Here is a 15478-nt window from a genome sequence, read left to right as displayed (position 1 = left end):
GGCACTTCTTTTAAGGCATCTGTGTCACTGACACGTTACACCCCCTATCTTAGTTAATTCTGGGCTTCACTTTCCGCTCATCAGAGGAAGAGAGCGAGAGAAACAAACTATTCTTTTCAAATCACTCCATGAATGACTGTAATCACAGCCCTGTGCAACCACTATTTTGTGGTTTTACGGGAGAGCCAGCGAATGCAGCGACGAGGAGGAGGCGTCCTATCATCATGTTTTGTTCCCCGCAGGACATGGTTGCCATACCAGAAAAATAAGTCCAAATCAGCATCTAAATAACAGTGCTTGCAGTCTGTGCAGTCGTACGTTTTGAGGAAAAAGAAGCTCTTTTCCTCCTCATCTGAATCGAGGGTCCACAGACAGAGGGTGTCATATGATGTACAGACTGTAAAGCCCCCTGAGGCAAATTTGTGATATTGGGATATATAAATAAAAGTGGAACAGATAATTGTCTTTACAATGATAAGAGACTGCAGAGTAAAACAGATGCATAGAGGAGCAGAAACAGCAAGAAAGGAGCGGGTTTAGTATTCAGGCAGTTAAAGCTCCCTGCCGCCTTAAAGTAATGTGAAGAGAGCTGGATGAGCCAGTGAGCCTGTCCGGAGAAGGACTCTCTACAGGTAGGCTGGCTAACGCTTCTCATCGGATAAACCCTGAGGGAAAGCTGTGCCCCCCCCCCACACTTCTTAGCAGTCAACACACTGTTTTACACTTCGTTTTCGCAACACTATTATCTTCCACGGGCCTGTTGTGTGTATGTGTTTCCTAATCAGCCACAGGGATCAAATTTCCCCTTCAGGGATCAGAGTTACTCACTGTGTCTGTAGCTATCTGAGACATATTAAATACACTGATGGATTTGCCTCCATGTGCCTGTTCATTTACCTGCCTGTTACAATGAGTATATAAGCCTGTCTCTTCTTCCTGAGACACTTGACCTTGGTATGAATGCCATACCAGCCAATATCCCATGTATTAGCCTACAAGCAATGAGGATTCTGCTGGGGGAACAAACCCCCCCCCCCCCTTAACAAGGCCACCATGTACGCCTGCAATAATTCTGTTTATTATTGGTCTGAATAATTGTAATTATATTTTGAAACTTGTGCATTAGACACTGTAACACATTTCTAGAGGAGCAAAAAAATATGATCGACTCGAAATATATGATCGATTAGTTATTAGTAACTGAAGACTTGAATAGATCCGGAGAATGTTGAAGGAATAGTTTTTGGAAATATGTTAAGTTGAGAAGGTCGATACTATAGCATGTAACTCCCCCACAAAAACCACAAATTGTCTTTATAAATGTCTGTTTGTGTTCAGATTAAACAAACGGAATACAACAATGTCAGTTAGTGAGCTTTGGAGTTACTGGTAGACGTACTTTTGAACTTTGGACACAGCTTGATGCTAAGCTAGGCTAATCGCCTCCCAGCTGCAACTCCACACGTAATGCACATACATGAGAGTGGTATTGATCTTCTCATCTATCAGTAATAAAGCATCAGATGAGCAGCACTCCACCCTCGTTTGGAGACACAGGAGAATTACTGGATTTATAAAACCAAACTTTTTACCTGCCAGACCGTGCAGGCGAGTTTTGATTTAATTTAGGTGTTTGACCCTATAACATATATATATGTATATATATATATATAGAGAGAGAGAGTTTCATATTATATTCTACATTTTGCAGAGATGTCATGCCTGCATCACATGACAACCGCAAACAAGGACAACATGCATCGTATTGACAGCTGATCTTTAAAAGGCTCAGTGTGACGCGTGGATGGTCGCACATCACTGTCTGTTGTTTTGCCACAAACTGATTGAGCGTACAGTAAGTACCGATCGAATCAGTGAACAAATCAACATCTTGTCCGGCTCTCTGACATATATGTATATGAGAAGACCTCGTTAGCAACCAGGAGCACATTTGGACTGAAGCGACAGGCAGCGTCACGGTGGGTCTCATTTTCTTTGGGCCAGTGATTTCTCACTGAGCTTATGCGCCTCATTGCACAATATGTCAGTGTTCTCCACACAGGGTAGAGGAGGTGGAAAAAAAATATTCTAGCAGCATATAATCACATGCTGGTTGTCCTCAGGGCATCGTTTTCTCCTTAGAGACTTTTTGAGGTGCAGGAACTCCAAAACTGGGGGTCCAGCTGATTCCATCGCTCACCGCTTTGGACTATATGAGGCAACAATCTGGCTGAACGTGACCCGCGCCACAGATGGGCGCTTTATTTTGAAAAAAAAATTTAAAAATACAGATAAAGGCTGCTTGTGAACTCACATCTCATCGCCGTCGGCTTCTCCTTCAGGGCGAGCTGAAGTTACAACCATATGTTATCTTTCTCCCACACACTGACCTGCTCGCTTTCGACGGTTGGTCATAACTAACATAACAGCTTCCTCCACACGTTTACAGTAGGACTCCCTTCCTCTGCTCAGCCTCACATTTTATTCATCCAGCTCACGTTCACTAGTCTGTAGCTCAAAATGACCACAATACATCTCTTCAGAGGGAAGCGGGTGGTCTCCGATCAATACCAGTAAGTTAATTGCTTCTTCAGCTGTCCTTCTCGAAACTTACTTTCTTGTGTGTAATCTGTTCAAGAATGTCAGTGCTTTTCTGTTGATCCCTCATGTTGGAACTTTTGTATTAAGCTGTCTAAACTGATGCATTCATTTTCTGGTTAATCTGAGTTTATTAACGCGTTAATAAGACATTAATGCAACAGTGCACACGGAGCAGGATCTCCCTCACATAGAGCCATCCGTGTATCATATGGCCACTAATGATATAAAATTCAATTACACTTTTCAATTACAATTCAGTGTTTCATCACAGCCGAGCTGGCAGCATCGAGGTTTGTCTCCTGCTGTCTTTTCTGCCCATGAGGTGCACAGCAGTCACATAGATGCTGGTAAAACTATCAAAACAACATCTAAAAAATGAATGAATTCATGAATTCTTCTTCCTTTTCAAAACCTGTCACCTACACTACCCACAATACGACGCTAACTGCCAACAGTTTGCTAATGTAGCTGCTAGCTTCACTACAAGCTGAGATCTTTTCAATTTTTTCATTCAAGTTGAGGAAATTTATCAGACTTCAATATGTAAAATCGGTCCAGTTCCCCTTAAAGATTTTGAGCCAAAGACATTTTTAAAAAATCAGACTTTCAAATAGTAATGCATCATAGTCTTCATGCATATGTGATGTGGCCCAAAGTATATGGACACCCCTGTCCACATGCTTTTGTGTCCTTTTAGTCTGTTTTTCATGGCGTCATGTTTTGCTCTGACTTCCACTTAAAGGAAACCTTAGTGCTACAACAGTCAATGATATTTTAGACACAGACAACAGTATGCTTCCAATTTTATGGCAAAGGACATATTGCATAAGCTCGTTCTAGCAGTGACCACCACCTCAGTCTGTTTACCTGCCGTGGTCTACGGCAGCAAGCACGCAACACTTTCTCCTGCACTTTCTACAAGATGATAACGCAACGCAGTACGACAACTGTGCAATAAATCCTACCTTTGGTTCATGGTGGCACTGTGTCATGGAAGAGGTGTTGATCGATAGTAATACATGAGCCTGTAGTGAGACGTGGTGTTGTACTGGAGTCCGTTACAGTCAACAACATTGAGGAACACCTTTAAATGCAGTATGAGAGTAGAATAAACACGTCTCTAAAACATAGCTGTTGTATTGGGTTGAACTAAATGGCACAGGTACGCCTTATAAACTGGTAACTAACAGTATATACTGAAATGGAAATGTTGTTGCAGTACCTGTATGTAACCAACAGAGGTCCATAAAAGTCATGCAGTACTTTGTGTCCCGTTTAGAGGATCATTAGTGAAACTCATAATGTGGAACTTCTGCTTCCAGCTTCTCTTGATGTCATGAGTGGTTTCTTTATTTAATTTCTTTTTTATTTCCTTTTAACGGCTGTATATCCAGTGGAGTTTGGTTTGGATAATCTCACACAATTATACTCAGACATGTATCTTCTGATGCTGATTGCAGAAATACAAAATCATATTGACAAAAACTCTTCACTGCCTCTATTGTCTTGGATGTTAGAGGTGTAATTTCTGGAGACAGCAGATTGCGCAGGACATAACTATTCATTGCATCCCTTTGTGGCGAATGAGTGTGTAATAGCTTCCGTCCGACACTTTCAGGAGCAATGTGAACCAAATATAAAGCTGTTATTGATCTTTAACAGCCTGAGAGGAAAAACTGATGCCACCAGGGGAAGCAATTTCATTCCCATGTTTGTCTTTTATGTGTACACCAAAGACTGACACAGATCCACCAGCAGCAGCAGCAGGCACAATGATGATTCAAAACTCCAGTGATGAAAAGATCCAAAAATAGTAAACGTGTGAGCCCTTTGAGGCACAAATCCCCTTCACTGTAACACTCAGACAGGCAAACATAGTATGCCCAAAAAAAGGTGACAAAAATCTAGGTTTGTTAAAATATAATCAAAAAGACGTTTATGAAATCCAAATTACATACAGACATATTCTCAAAAGTTTGATAGAGAGTGTTTGACCTCATAGCACTAATTTTGCATAATTTGTGAACATCACAGGACTGAATGAAGCATGCATTTTACTAAATTGGATTGCAGAGTACAGCTGAACGCACAGAGCAGCCATGCATGTTATGAGACAGAGATGCAGACGGACAAAAACATCCACAAATCAAACAGAAGAGAGAAAATACAGAGGACAGTCCCTGCGATGGGCGCTCGGATCGCTGATTCAATGAAGACAATTTGTCCCAAAAGAAAGCAGAGTTGCTCGACTGTCTCTCTCTGACTGTGGTGGTAAGTCTGCTCGCTGATGGAGTCTCAATAAATGACAAAGGATGTGACAATAAAAGATGAGACTTAAGCCTTATCTTATTTACTGCAGCAGATCAGGGACCAAATGTAAAGCTGGAGCAGCAATAAACATATTAATGCAGTGTGTGTCTGCAAGAGTTCCCCTAAAAACTAAAGTGTTGTTGATCAAATTCAAATTGTTGACAGTAGCGTCACTGCTGAACACACAAACACACATGCAGTAATGTACATACAAGCTCATTAAATGTTCCAATCAGTTATAGTTTGTCTGGAGGACGGTGAGGAAGAGAAGAGGAGGCTCCGTCTTGATGAGCAGGAGAAATCAAAGAAGATGAGAGGAGAAGAGAAGATTTACAGGAGAGGGGAGAGGAGAGGATGGGAGGAAAAAGGAGAAAGAGTGAGGAGGGTGAGAAGAAAGGACGAAGAGAGAGGAACGATGAGAGAAAAGGAGAGGAGAAGAAAAAACAAAAAGGAGGAGAGAAGGGAAACATAGGAGATAAGAGGCAAAGAGGATAAAAGATAAGAGGAGAGGAGGGAGGAACGGATAGGAGAGAAAAGGAAAGGAGAGAAGGGATGATAGAAGGACAGAAGGGAGAAGAAGAGGAGAGAAAATGAGAACTAGAAGAGAGAAGAAGAGGAGAGAGGGAAAGAAGTGGAAAGGAGACGGGAGCAGAGGAGAGGAGGGGAGAGGAAAGGAGACGAGACAAGGCTAGACGACAGGAAAGAAGGGAGACTAGAAGGGGAGAGGAAAGGAGGGAGAGAGAAGGGAGGGCGGGTCATCCACTAATCACAGGGTTGGTGGTCCTCATGTATCTTTGAGCAAGACACCGAACCACAAATTGCTGCCGGTCAGGAGGGCACCTTGCCTGCTAGCTCGCTGAGTGGGGATGGCTGAAGCTAATTGTAAAGCGCTTTGAATAAAAAGCTGCTGCACACATGCAGAAGAGAGGAAGAGGAGGGAGGACGGACGAAGAGGTGAGGAGAGAACAGACTGTCTGCAGGTCTGATTGTATGAGGAAGAGTGAGAGAACCAGAGAGGGCGAGAGAGACAGGGATAGAGCCAGAGAGAGAGAGAGGTGGAGGTCCAGATAAACAGACATGGCAGGCTGGAACCAGACACTGTTGTCAATCATAGTAATCAGTGTTGTGAGGCCAGAGCCCAAGCTTCCTCCAGTGTCCAGTCCTCCACTGGAAAACACCATGAATAATCCCATAATATCATCACTGTCGGCCATAGCAACAAAGTGGAACAGAGCGAGAGAGACGCCTGGTTGGATTTAACATATGGCATCACATTTCTCTCTGGGTCTCTCCTGCCTCTGCTAAATCTCTTGTGGACAAACGGAAATAAAAGAGTGGCGAGTGAATTTAGCCAAAAGGTCAGTTAGGAGGAGTTAAAGTTAAAAGTTTTATTGGATAGTGAAAGTAGAGAGCTGACAGGAAACGAGGGGAGAAAGAGAGAGATGAGGAACGACGGGCAACCGAGATCCCCAGCCGGACACGAAAGGGGGGCTACCAAGTCAATATTAAGAGAACTATATCTAACCATCTCGTAACTTTGATTTACCATGAGAAGTTTCATTATTTTTACTTTTACCATTTCTTTCATTTCACTTCAGCTTTCAATTAAAATTCATTTCAAAAACACAATCCAGCACAGACCACAGCATGGAGTGGGGGCTGGTAACTGGAGAGGTGCCAGTTCACCTCCTGGACACTGCCGAGGTGCCCTTGAGCACCTTGGGCACCAAACAACCGACTGCTCGAGGGGCGCAGCTACATGGCAGCCCCGTCACTCTAATATCGCTCCCCCAGTTGTTGGCAAGCACTAACCTCCGGGTCTGAAAAGTGAAGCCAACGCTGAAGTGCCTTAAATCTGCATTCTTTCTAACGGCCAGCAGGGGGCGACTCCACTGGTTGCAAAGAGAAGTCTGATTGTATAGAAGTCTATGAGAAAATGACCCTACTTCTCATTTGTTTTGTTACTTCAGTAAACATTTTCCGAATGAGTTCATGGTCTCAATCGCTAGTTTCAAGTCTTCTTCAATACAGCATGATGTTCATTTTGTAAATTATGGTCCCATTTAGAGTAAAATAGACGATAAAGCAGGGTATCCTTTAGGGCGTGGCTACCTTGTGATTGACAGGCTGCTACCACGGCGACCAGTCAATCAGGATAACGGCGTTCGGTCGTACTAAAAGACACTCTAGGAATCGGCTGTTCATGTTTTCCGGTGAGTACATTTACAAGCTAACTTTGCTAGTGGCTACTACGCACATCGTAGCCAGGAGCCAGGTGCAGTCAGGTCGCAGGTAAAGGCAGGCGTGCATAGTGTCCTTGGGTTCTCAGATCCCCAGCACCACCCTCTCGTTCAAATATGGTCACTTTTGGTTCCAAAAAACCAAGATGGCGACGGCTAAAATGCCAAACTCGAAGCTTCAAAACGGTAGTCCACAAACCAACGGGTGACATCACGGTGGCTACGCCCACTTCTGTTATACAGTCTATGGTTGCATGTCTATGGTGCTGTGTGGGTGCATGTGTGTGTTTCGGGCCTATGTGTGTAAAATTGTCAAAAATGAGAGTGAAAAAATGTAATGTCCCAAAACGGATCAATAAAGTAATTCTTCTTCGGCTTTTAGAGAGTTGAAACAGTCCTGTGTTTCCCCACATCCTCAGACAAAACAAGAACACAACACAGACAGAAGGTAAAGGACTGTGGAGAAAGAGTGTAAACACAATTATGTAATCGCAGCTTCTGAATATATGCATTTGAAAGGATTATCTTTTACAGTGCTGGCTGAAAAGAGTTTAAAAGAGTTCATGTATTTCTGGGACGATGCTCATCAGGAACACAGCCAGTCTGTGACACACTCGATATCACCCTGATAAAATCAATGACAATGACTAACGGGAGCGTCCTCCGATCTGAAACCACAACCTTCTTGTCAACGATTAGCTTCGTTTCTTTGATTGCGTCGGCTCGCTGCTTTCATCAAGCCCCCCCCCCCCCGCTAAATGTCATCAACGGTATATCAGAATGTAAGCGTATGCATCATCGTCACGCCATTCCCAGTCCCTCGAGGAGACTTTGATGCTGAGGAACAGCAGCTTCCACGGTGAAGCACACTCTCAGAAAAACAGTGGGACGAAAGTATTCTGCATGCTTCTCCATCTGCATCAAAATACCTCATTAAAGGAACATCTCGCCTTGCAGCCGGCAAATGGTGCCACATATGGCCAATTTCTTCCACCACTAGTGAGGCTTTCCTGTGGCATCTGTGGTGAGTAAACACTACAACTCTAATCTGCCTCCCGAGGCAAATGACTGTCTGAATCAATTGTCAAATGCCAATGAAGAGCATCTTGATTAAATGACCCCGCTGAGGGGCAACTACACCCAAAAACAGATGTACACAGAAGGTATGCACACAGAAGGGACGATAATCCCTCTTTGGGATTTAATGGGCACACACTCCTTTGTGTTTGGAGTTAATCATTGCAAGAGAGGGCAGCATTGGCATCCTGGTGTGGACATCAGCATAAATCCACAGATGCATTCGCAACAGCTGTGCGAGAGTCTGTGATCATCCCAGATCTGCCGCTATGACACCGGACAGCAGCAGAGGGCTCACAGGAGAGACGCTGCTGTTGAAGCCGACGGCTCGTATATTCAAATCATGACCGGGAACACAAACAGTATGTGATTGTTCTGGCAGATTAGAGGGGAGTGTAACCTCCTCCGCAGTGCTTACAAACACCGGCTCAACTCAAACGACACGCAGCTTCTGTTTTATGTTGATGACTTTAAACCAAGTAGGCTGACTGGTGAGTCACAGCTTAACCCGGAGTCCCTGTGAGCACCAGCTCCATTTTAAAAGGGCGCCTCCCACCCTTTGCACGGTGAATTTCAGCTCCTCCTTCCTTCTGGACGGGAGGTTTATGGTCTCAAAGTGGAATCAAAATAGCGAAGAGCTCCAACAGCCATCACTCAGATGAACAAGGTGTAGCACCACTGCCAGTGGTTATTCATTTTAGTCTTTTTATTGTTATTTTTCTCTTTTTAAGCCCTGATTACTGAAGCCTCGAGTACTTCTATCACGTTTGTCCGTGCTGTTTGTAAAATGTGCGTCAAGATGCTTTGTCTACTGTAAAACGGGTACAAGTAAAGTAACCTGAACCTGACCAATAAGTAGTTACCGCTGCCTCCTTTACATCTTTATAAAGATGGATTTATTGATTCTTTTGGACACGAACACAGCGCAACACGAGCATTTGAAGTTTTCTTTCTACCTGAGTGAATTGAAGTCCAATATTGAGTCTGTCAGTTCCTGAGAATAACATCGGCCCTTTTTAGCTGCTAGATGTTCCCCTTCTTTCACCGACTACTCACTAACTGTGTCTGCCTGCTGGTTGGTGCAGGGCAGGTAGCGTTCAGCATGTTTATCAGAGCTTGTTGACTGAATACAGCTGCCACTAGGAACAGGGTTGCAAAGGAAGTAGATTTCTTAGACAGCAGAAAAAGTACCGTGATTATGGAGGAAACTAAGTTCTGATGATGTAAGCTGTATTTGTTTGTATTCTAACTAAACAGCCACTCATTTATCTTGGATAGTGATCCTCAGGAACACGAGGAGGAGTCGCATCGCTTTACTTTACAGATGCCAGACAAGAAGTGGTGTGAGGATTCTCTCTATATCTGGATTCCCACAGTATTGGTCCTGCCATTGGTATCAATACAGTCTAACATGCCTACAAACATCCCTGTTAACTTCTGTCCAGCAAGAGGATCAATGCATACACTCGGACTCAAAGTGCATTCACGATTCAAACAAGCGGCAGCGACTTACGATATTCATGAGAGTGAGGAGGTAATTCTGCACGTGCTCCTTGCCGTGAAATCGAACCACCGAGTCGTCGACTCCCAGCAGGATTTCAATGTTGTAGTCATCCTCTCCGGCATCGCGGCGCCGACGGCGGCGGACGGTCTCATTGACCTGCCTGGCCACAGAGTCGAGAGCCCCGGGCACGTCCAGCTCCGGTTCTGCACAGGGATCAAGACGGGGGAGATGGAAGTGTTAACATGGACGACGTGTAATAATTAATCAATAATTAATTCATGATCTGCACAAGCTGCACAATGCAACTATTTTATTTTAGTCTCAAAATAACAACAAATGCATTTAATCATTCTGTACTGAAGCTGTCAGAGGGTTGAATCAGTACCAATGATTGTGTCCTGCAGCTGCAGGTCTTAAGGTCTTCTTCAGATTGTATAAATGTTTCAGATACCAGGCGTCACAGTATGTGACAGAGGACAACAATCGTCGATTGTTGGTTTATCAAGGTTCACTTTCTGGTTCTCAAATGAGCGGATTTCCTACGTTTCTCTGTTTTATATCATTTAAATATCGTCGACTGTTGTGGACTGGAGATGACACTATTTTTTCACTATTTTCTGAAATTTTATTTTCTGACTACACAATTTATCAATTATTTCAAAAAATAACTGACAAATGATTCGATAGTGAAAATATTAGGGCTGCCCCCAGTCGAAGATTCGAATCATCAGACCCCTCAGTCGACTGAGACTCTTCAAGTTGAGCAGTCGTTTTTTTTTTTTTGTCAGTGTGCAGCTGCTACTTCTGCATCTGAATTTGCAGCTCACAGCAACTTAATACGATCTAACCTCTGGCTTTTGTTTGATATCTAGAGTCAACTTGGCTTGTTTACTATATTAATGAACGTCGCTGTCACCCTGAACGTCCCGCCAAACCCCATTCAAAAATCTGGCAGTTCAACTGCAGTTCAATCTGGCAGTTCAAAATCTGGCAGTTTTATTTTGACTCTGAAAGTGTTTGACTTGATTTTTTTCTTTTAGACTTCATATAATTTAATTCCACTCTTCGTTGCTAAACAGAATTCTTTATTCTAAACTGCTCTTTATACATGATGAGGGCCTTGAACTTTATCAGAAACTGTCCATCTTACATTTGTAACATTGTGAGTGTGTTTTTCATTCTGTCAGAATGGCACCACACCACTCATATAGTACTTTATATTTCTGTCTTTCACGCTGTAGTGTGCATTCACATTCTTGCCCCTTGATAAACTGATTGATTGAAGTAAATGACCGAGTGTATATTTCAATTAACGTGTTCCTGACATACGGCGTATTCACTGATGGCTGTTAATAACAGATAAACACTCTGAAAACCTTGAAGACTCTTGAGCTCGTGGCGCTGAAAGCCAACATTAACGCTGTGCGAGGATAACAGGTCTGCGACGCCGCGGTGAAAGCAGATCATTCGCTGCTGAACTGCTATCAGGTCGTTCAAACCACGGCTCATTTCCTTATGAACAAAAGCTGATGCAATTCACTGCCAGTGATAGCACTATAAGACCAACAATCTACAGTTACTCCAAGGCGTCTTTACAATTCACAGATTATTCGCTGTGGTTTCATATTAGGAAAATCTGATCTGACTTCAAAGCTCCCGTCTCCCCTCGATATGAAGATGAAGGTGAATTATCTGACTTGACAGTATTCGGTCCCCTCTGCACTTGCTGAATCAGACCATGAAATTGCTAATACTTCTCTTTCTGATGGAACGGCCTGCCAGTACTTAACATCCCCCTAATACTGCTTAGCTTTACACTCTGAAGGCTGAGGCCGTCTCTGTCAAACCTCTCAGGGAGCACTGCCGTTATGAAATCCTTCATCTGGTCCCCGTCAGCAATCCTGACGAGAGCAAACAACTCCTATTCTGAGAGCTGATCGAGTGGCCACAGATACCCCTTACTTTAGACTTTGCTGCTTTACAGTCCGCTACAATGACCGGGAAGAAAGAAATCCTTTCCTCGGGGTATCAGCTGCCTGGTTGGTCATAAAAGCAGCCAGCAGGAGAGCTGCAGGTTGAAAATTTCAGTGGGGGAAAATCTTGGCAAGGACGTGAATGAATCATCAGGGTGTCTTTCAGCGAGACTGTTTTGCTTTGCTGGAGCTGCTGTCCAACAGTAAGGCTGTGATTGTGCCCACTGGGTCATTTTAATCTCGTTTGACATAATCTCAAATTGAAATGAAGAGTCTGAACCCTCAGCGCACTCGATGCGATGTTTCTCAAATGTTTTCAGGCAGAGCAGATTGTTTTCTGAGACCTTCTCTGTCATCACACTCTGATTAAACATGTCCAGACATACTGCAATTTGAATCTTGTTAATGTCTCCATCAGCAAAGCAAAGGATCATTTCTAAAAATTCTATTTTGCACACACACACACAAGTGAATATGTAATCCCTTTAACGACTGTCAAACAATTAAATTAACTTTTAATTCTCATTAAATGCGAACAAAACCTCTCAGCAAAGAGCCATCTGCAAATATGCTCAATCAACTGATAGAGCACCGAAAAGGCAACGGAATAAAATGTCACTCTTTTGCTTTGATCGCAGACGTTTAGCCTTAACACTTCATATACATCAGCACTCTAAAGCTGTGAAAGCTATACGTATTAAGTTATTAGGTTGACATAATCCGTCATACATCTACAGGCAGAGAGCTAAAATGTTTGACTAATGCACACAATGGTACATGTTTTGTATTGCACAGCTTGGTGCAAATTGCCCCCACTTGCAGAATTGCAATTTTTAGTGTAAATTAGTAAATTAAGTAAGTATTAATTGTACTGCAGACCCCCTGACTGTGGCCTTCTGGGGTCCTTCTGAATTAGTTTAAGGCCAGCACATGACCCTTGACCCGTGATCCTCAAACTGAATATAAACTGCAGGCGAGGGAGGTCATCCTCTGTTTGGTAATGTCCATAAACCTCTGCCTGTCGTCTGCCAGCACACTGCTAGCCTTGAACTAAAAAAAAATGGGGTTCATGTAGGTTCACGCAGCCCATTTACAAACAAACCAGGGTTGGTAAACAAAGGTCACATGGACTCACACATAGCTTGTGTATTAAAGACGTTTTGGTGAGTCCTCATACTGCCTTGCTAGAAAATCTGGCAGCGGGGCGAGTCAAAACAAATCTCGTTCCAGTGCCTGTGAATTTAGCTAAACCTGATGGACGTGTCTGCGCTCTGCACTGGAATTAAATTTCTCTGGTCCTCAAACCAGATCACATGAAGAATCAGATGAATATTAGCATCTATTTATAAACAATTGAACCTCGTGAATTGGTATTGACGTCTTCCACAGTGCAGGGCTCGTGGAAGAAGGTAAAGACAGTTCTCACCTGGTCAAATTCACTGAATATGAAGGCTAAATTCTCCTGCTCATCCAGAACAGATTTAGTGTGAAAGACTGAACTATGATTCCCCTGAAATCTCCTAAATGTCTGTACATGAAGAAGGTGAGGCAGAGCACTGTGAACTTCCCCCTATATATATGATCACAGCCAAAATATATAAAAATTTCATCCACACTGGGTGAAGATACTGCGCCGGCAAATAGTTTGAAATCTCACTGCATAAATAAAAAACGCAGGCCGTTTTTCATTTTTCCAGGGATGCTTAGGGCCACAGACAGGGCCAGTGATTGAGTGGAGAGGGAGCTAAAATAAATAGGAAGAAATGGCTGCCACCTCGGCCCTGGCCCGGCTCCGACAGTGTTGGGATTGTGGAGTGCATTCCTCCTCTCCGCCGCTCCCGTCATGACACAGGCATTCTTGTGCAGCAGGCCAGCCCCCCCACCCCCACCCCTCCTGAGTAAACAGGCTTTCTGAGGTCCTTACTTCAAACGCACAGGACTTCCCCTCAGCAGCGCTCCTTAAGACCGCTAGTGTGCTTCAGTCAGCGGCGAGTCCTCCACCCCGCCCCACCCGGCCCACAGCCCAGTCCCATGGGAGCCCCACCATGCAGCAGCAGCAGCAGCCCAGGAGATGGGAGAGGCCCCCAACCAGCGCTTGCCCACACGTGGCAACTGTGCGGCAAGGTGGCAACGAGGCCAGCCAGAGCCGCCGCAGGCTAAAAATGGCACAGAGGTAGGCGACAGGCAACTCGCCATCAGCCTGGAGTGGAAATCTACTGTGTCTGCTGTGAGTGTGGCATTAATATCCACACTCCACCGCTCACAGACACTCACACTCCAGCAACCCCATTAGGAGAAAGGACACAGATTTATGACATATTGTATAATGCAGAACCTGGGAGGACGAAAAGGGGATTTGTTTGTTTAGATTGAAATGTATAAACATATAGAGCGATGCTTCTCCTCTGAGGATGTACATTTGTATGTTTCTACTCATAAATGTTAGTACATCTGACAGAAAAGGCATGCATCCTCGTCATTTATGGAAAAATGCCATACAAGTACCCAGGGTATCAACAATAAGCAGCATTTTTTGCATTAAAATATGGGCCGTAATCCTTTTATCTGTTTCTGCTACGTAGTGGAGCCGCAGTACTGGCCTACATACAGTACCTTGTGTATGAAATTATACAGAAATGCACATTTAAACTGGGGATGGGAATTTGCATAAAATCTACTCTGTGAGCTGAAAGTAATTTGTCTCATGTGGCAGAACCAGTATGGGATAAAACAAAGTGGGACAAATAGATCAAGGGAGGGAGCTGGATTCTTACTCTGCATTTGTTTTGTTAGAGGAAATGATGTCACTGACTGTTCGTACTTGAAAGAAGCTCCACAGTTGAAACTATAATACCAGACATGATTTTTAATGAATGAGCATCTGAAAGAGACTTAATGTCAAAAGGACGCTTTGAGCCTGATGAGCTGATGGTGCTCTCGCAGGAGAGGGTTCAAAGGTCAGACACAGAGACTACATCAATAGTCAGAAAGGTTACTGCAAAAACACTGAATCATCTCTCAGTCATGAACTCTTGACAGACAATCAGACACATGCCGTGCACTCAAACAGCTACTGCAGAAGGAGTTTTTGTTCTGATCTATTTACATATTCTGCGACATAAGCAGGTGCTCCATTCTCACACAGGCTTCCCATGTGAACAGATAACTGACAATGTGCGTAAAGTGTGATCTAACCAACTGCAGAAAAAAGGGAAGGATCATGGGTGCCAGGAGAGCCTCGACCGCGGCTGTTCAAAGGAAGCGATCTCAGAGAGTTCAGAAACAGGACGTGAGACGCCGCATCGAAACATTTGATGACACGTAATGACAACAATTAATTTCAAAGCACACAATCAAAGTCGCACCCACAACAAAAAGACACTGATGATGAAGTTAAGTAGGTCGTCAATCTGTCACAACCCTGCTAGCTACTCGATCCACGGATGCTACACGGCGATTACAGTTGCAACTAACTGGCTAACATGAATAAAAACCAAAACCAACTGTTGCTTGTCAGTTTCTTTAGAAGAGGTAGAAAAAATAAAGTTAATTTCAGGTGCGATAAACGCCCTCCCCATTGGCCAATCCACAAGAATATTGTCAATATAAAAACGGTCCATGGTGCGAAAAAGGTTGGGAAAGGTTGACCCATGTTGTAAATAACCTCCCATCATGCCGTCATATGATTCCAGTAAGCGTGGACTTGTTGATTTTCAGTTTAAGTTCAGAATTACAGCAAAGTGCACGGATGTACCAAAAAGACCTGACTTGAG

The 15478-nt window shown here is 43.7% G+C and overlaps 1 protein-coding gene across 1 annotated transcript in view; it reads right to left on the bottom strand.

The window, feature by feature from the left end:
* adamts3 (ADAM metallopeptidase with thrombospondin type 1 motif, 3) overlaps positions 1-15478 on the bottom strand; it is a 130184-nt gene that overhangs the window by 62809 nt on the left and 51897 nt on the right. The window contains exon 5 of the mRNA XM_070904185.1: positions 9742-9935. Coding sequence (XP_070760286.1) covers positions 9742-9935 — 194 coding nt within the window. The remainder of the gene's footprint in view (positions 1-9741; positions 9936-15478) is intronic.

Source organism: Enoplosus armatus, chromosome 4, assembly GCF_043641665.1.
Source record: "Enoplosus armatus isolate fEnoArm2 chromosome 4, fEnoArm2.hap1, whole genome shotgun sequence".
Taxonomy (NCBI): domain Eukaryota; kingdom Metazoa; phylum Chordata; class Actinopteri; order Centrarchiformes; family Enoplosidae; genus Enoplosus; species Enoplosus armatus.
Note: the sequence above shows the minus strand (reverse complement) of the source record. Positions and strands in the feature narration are given on the sequence as shown.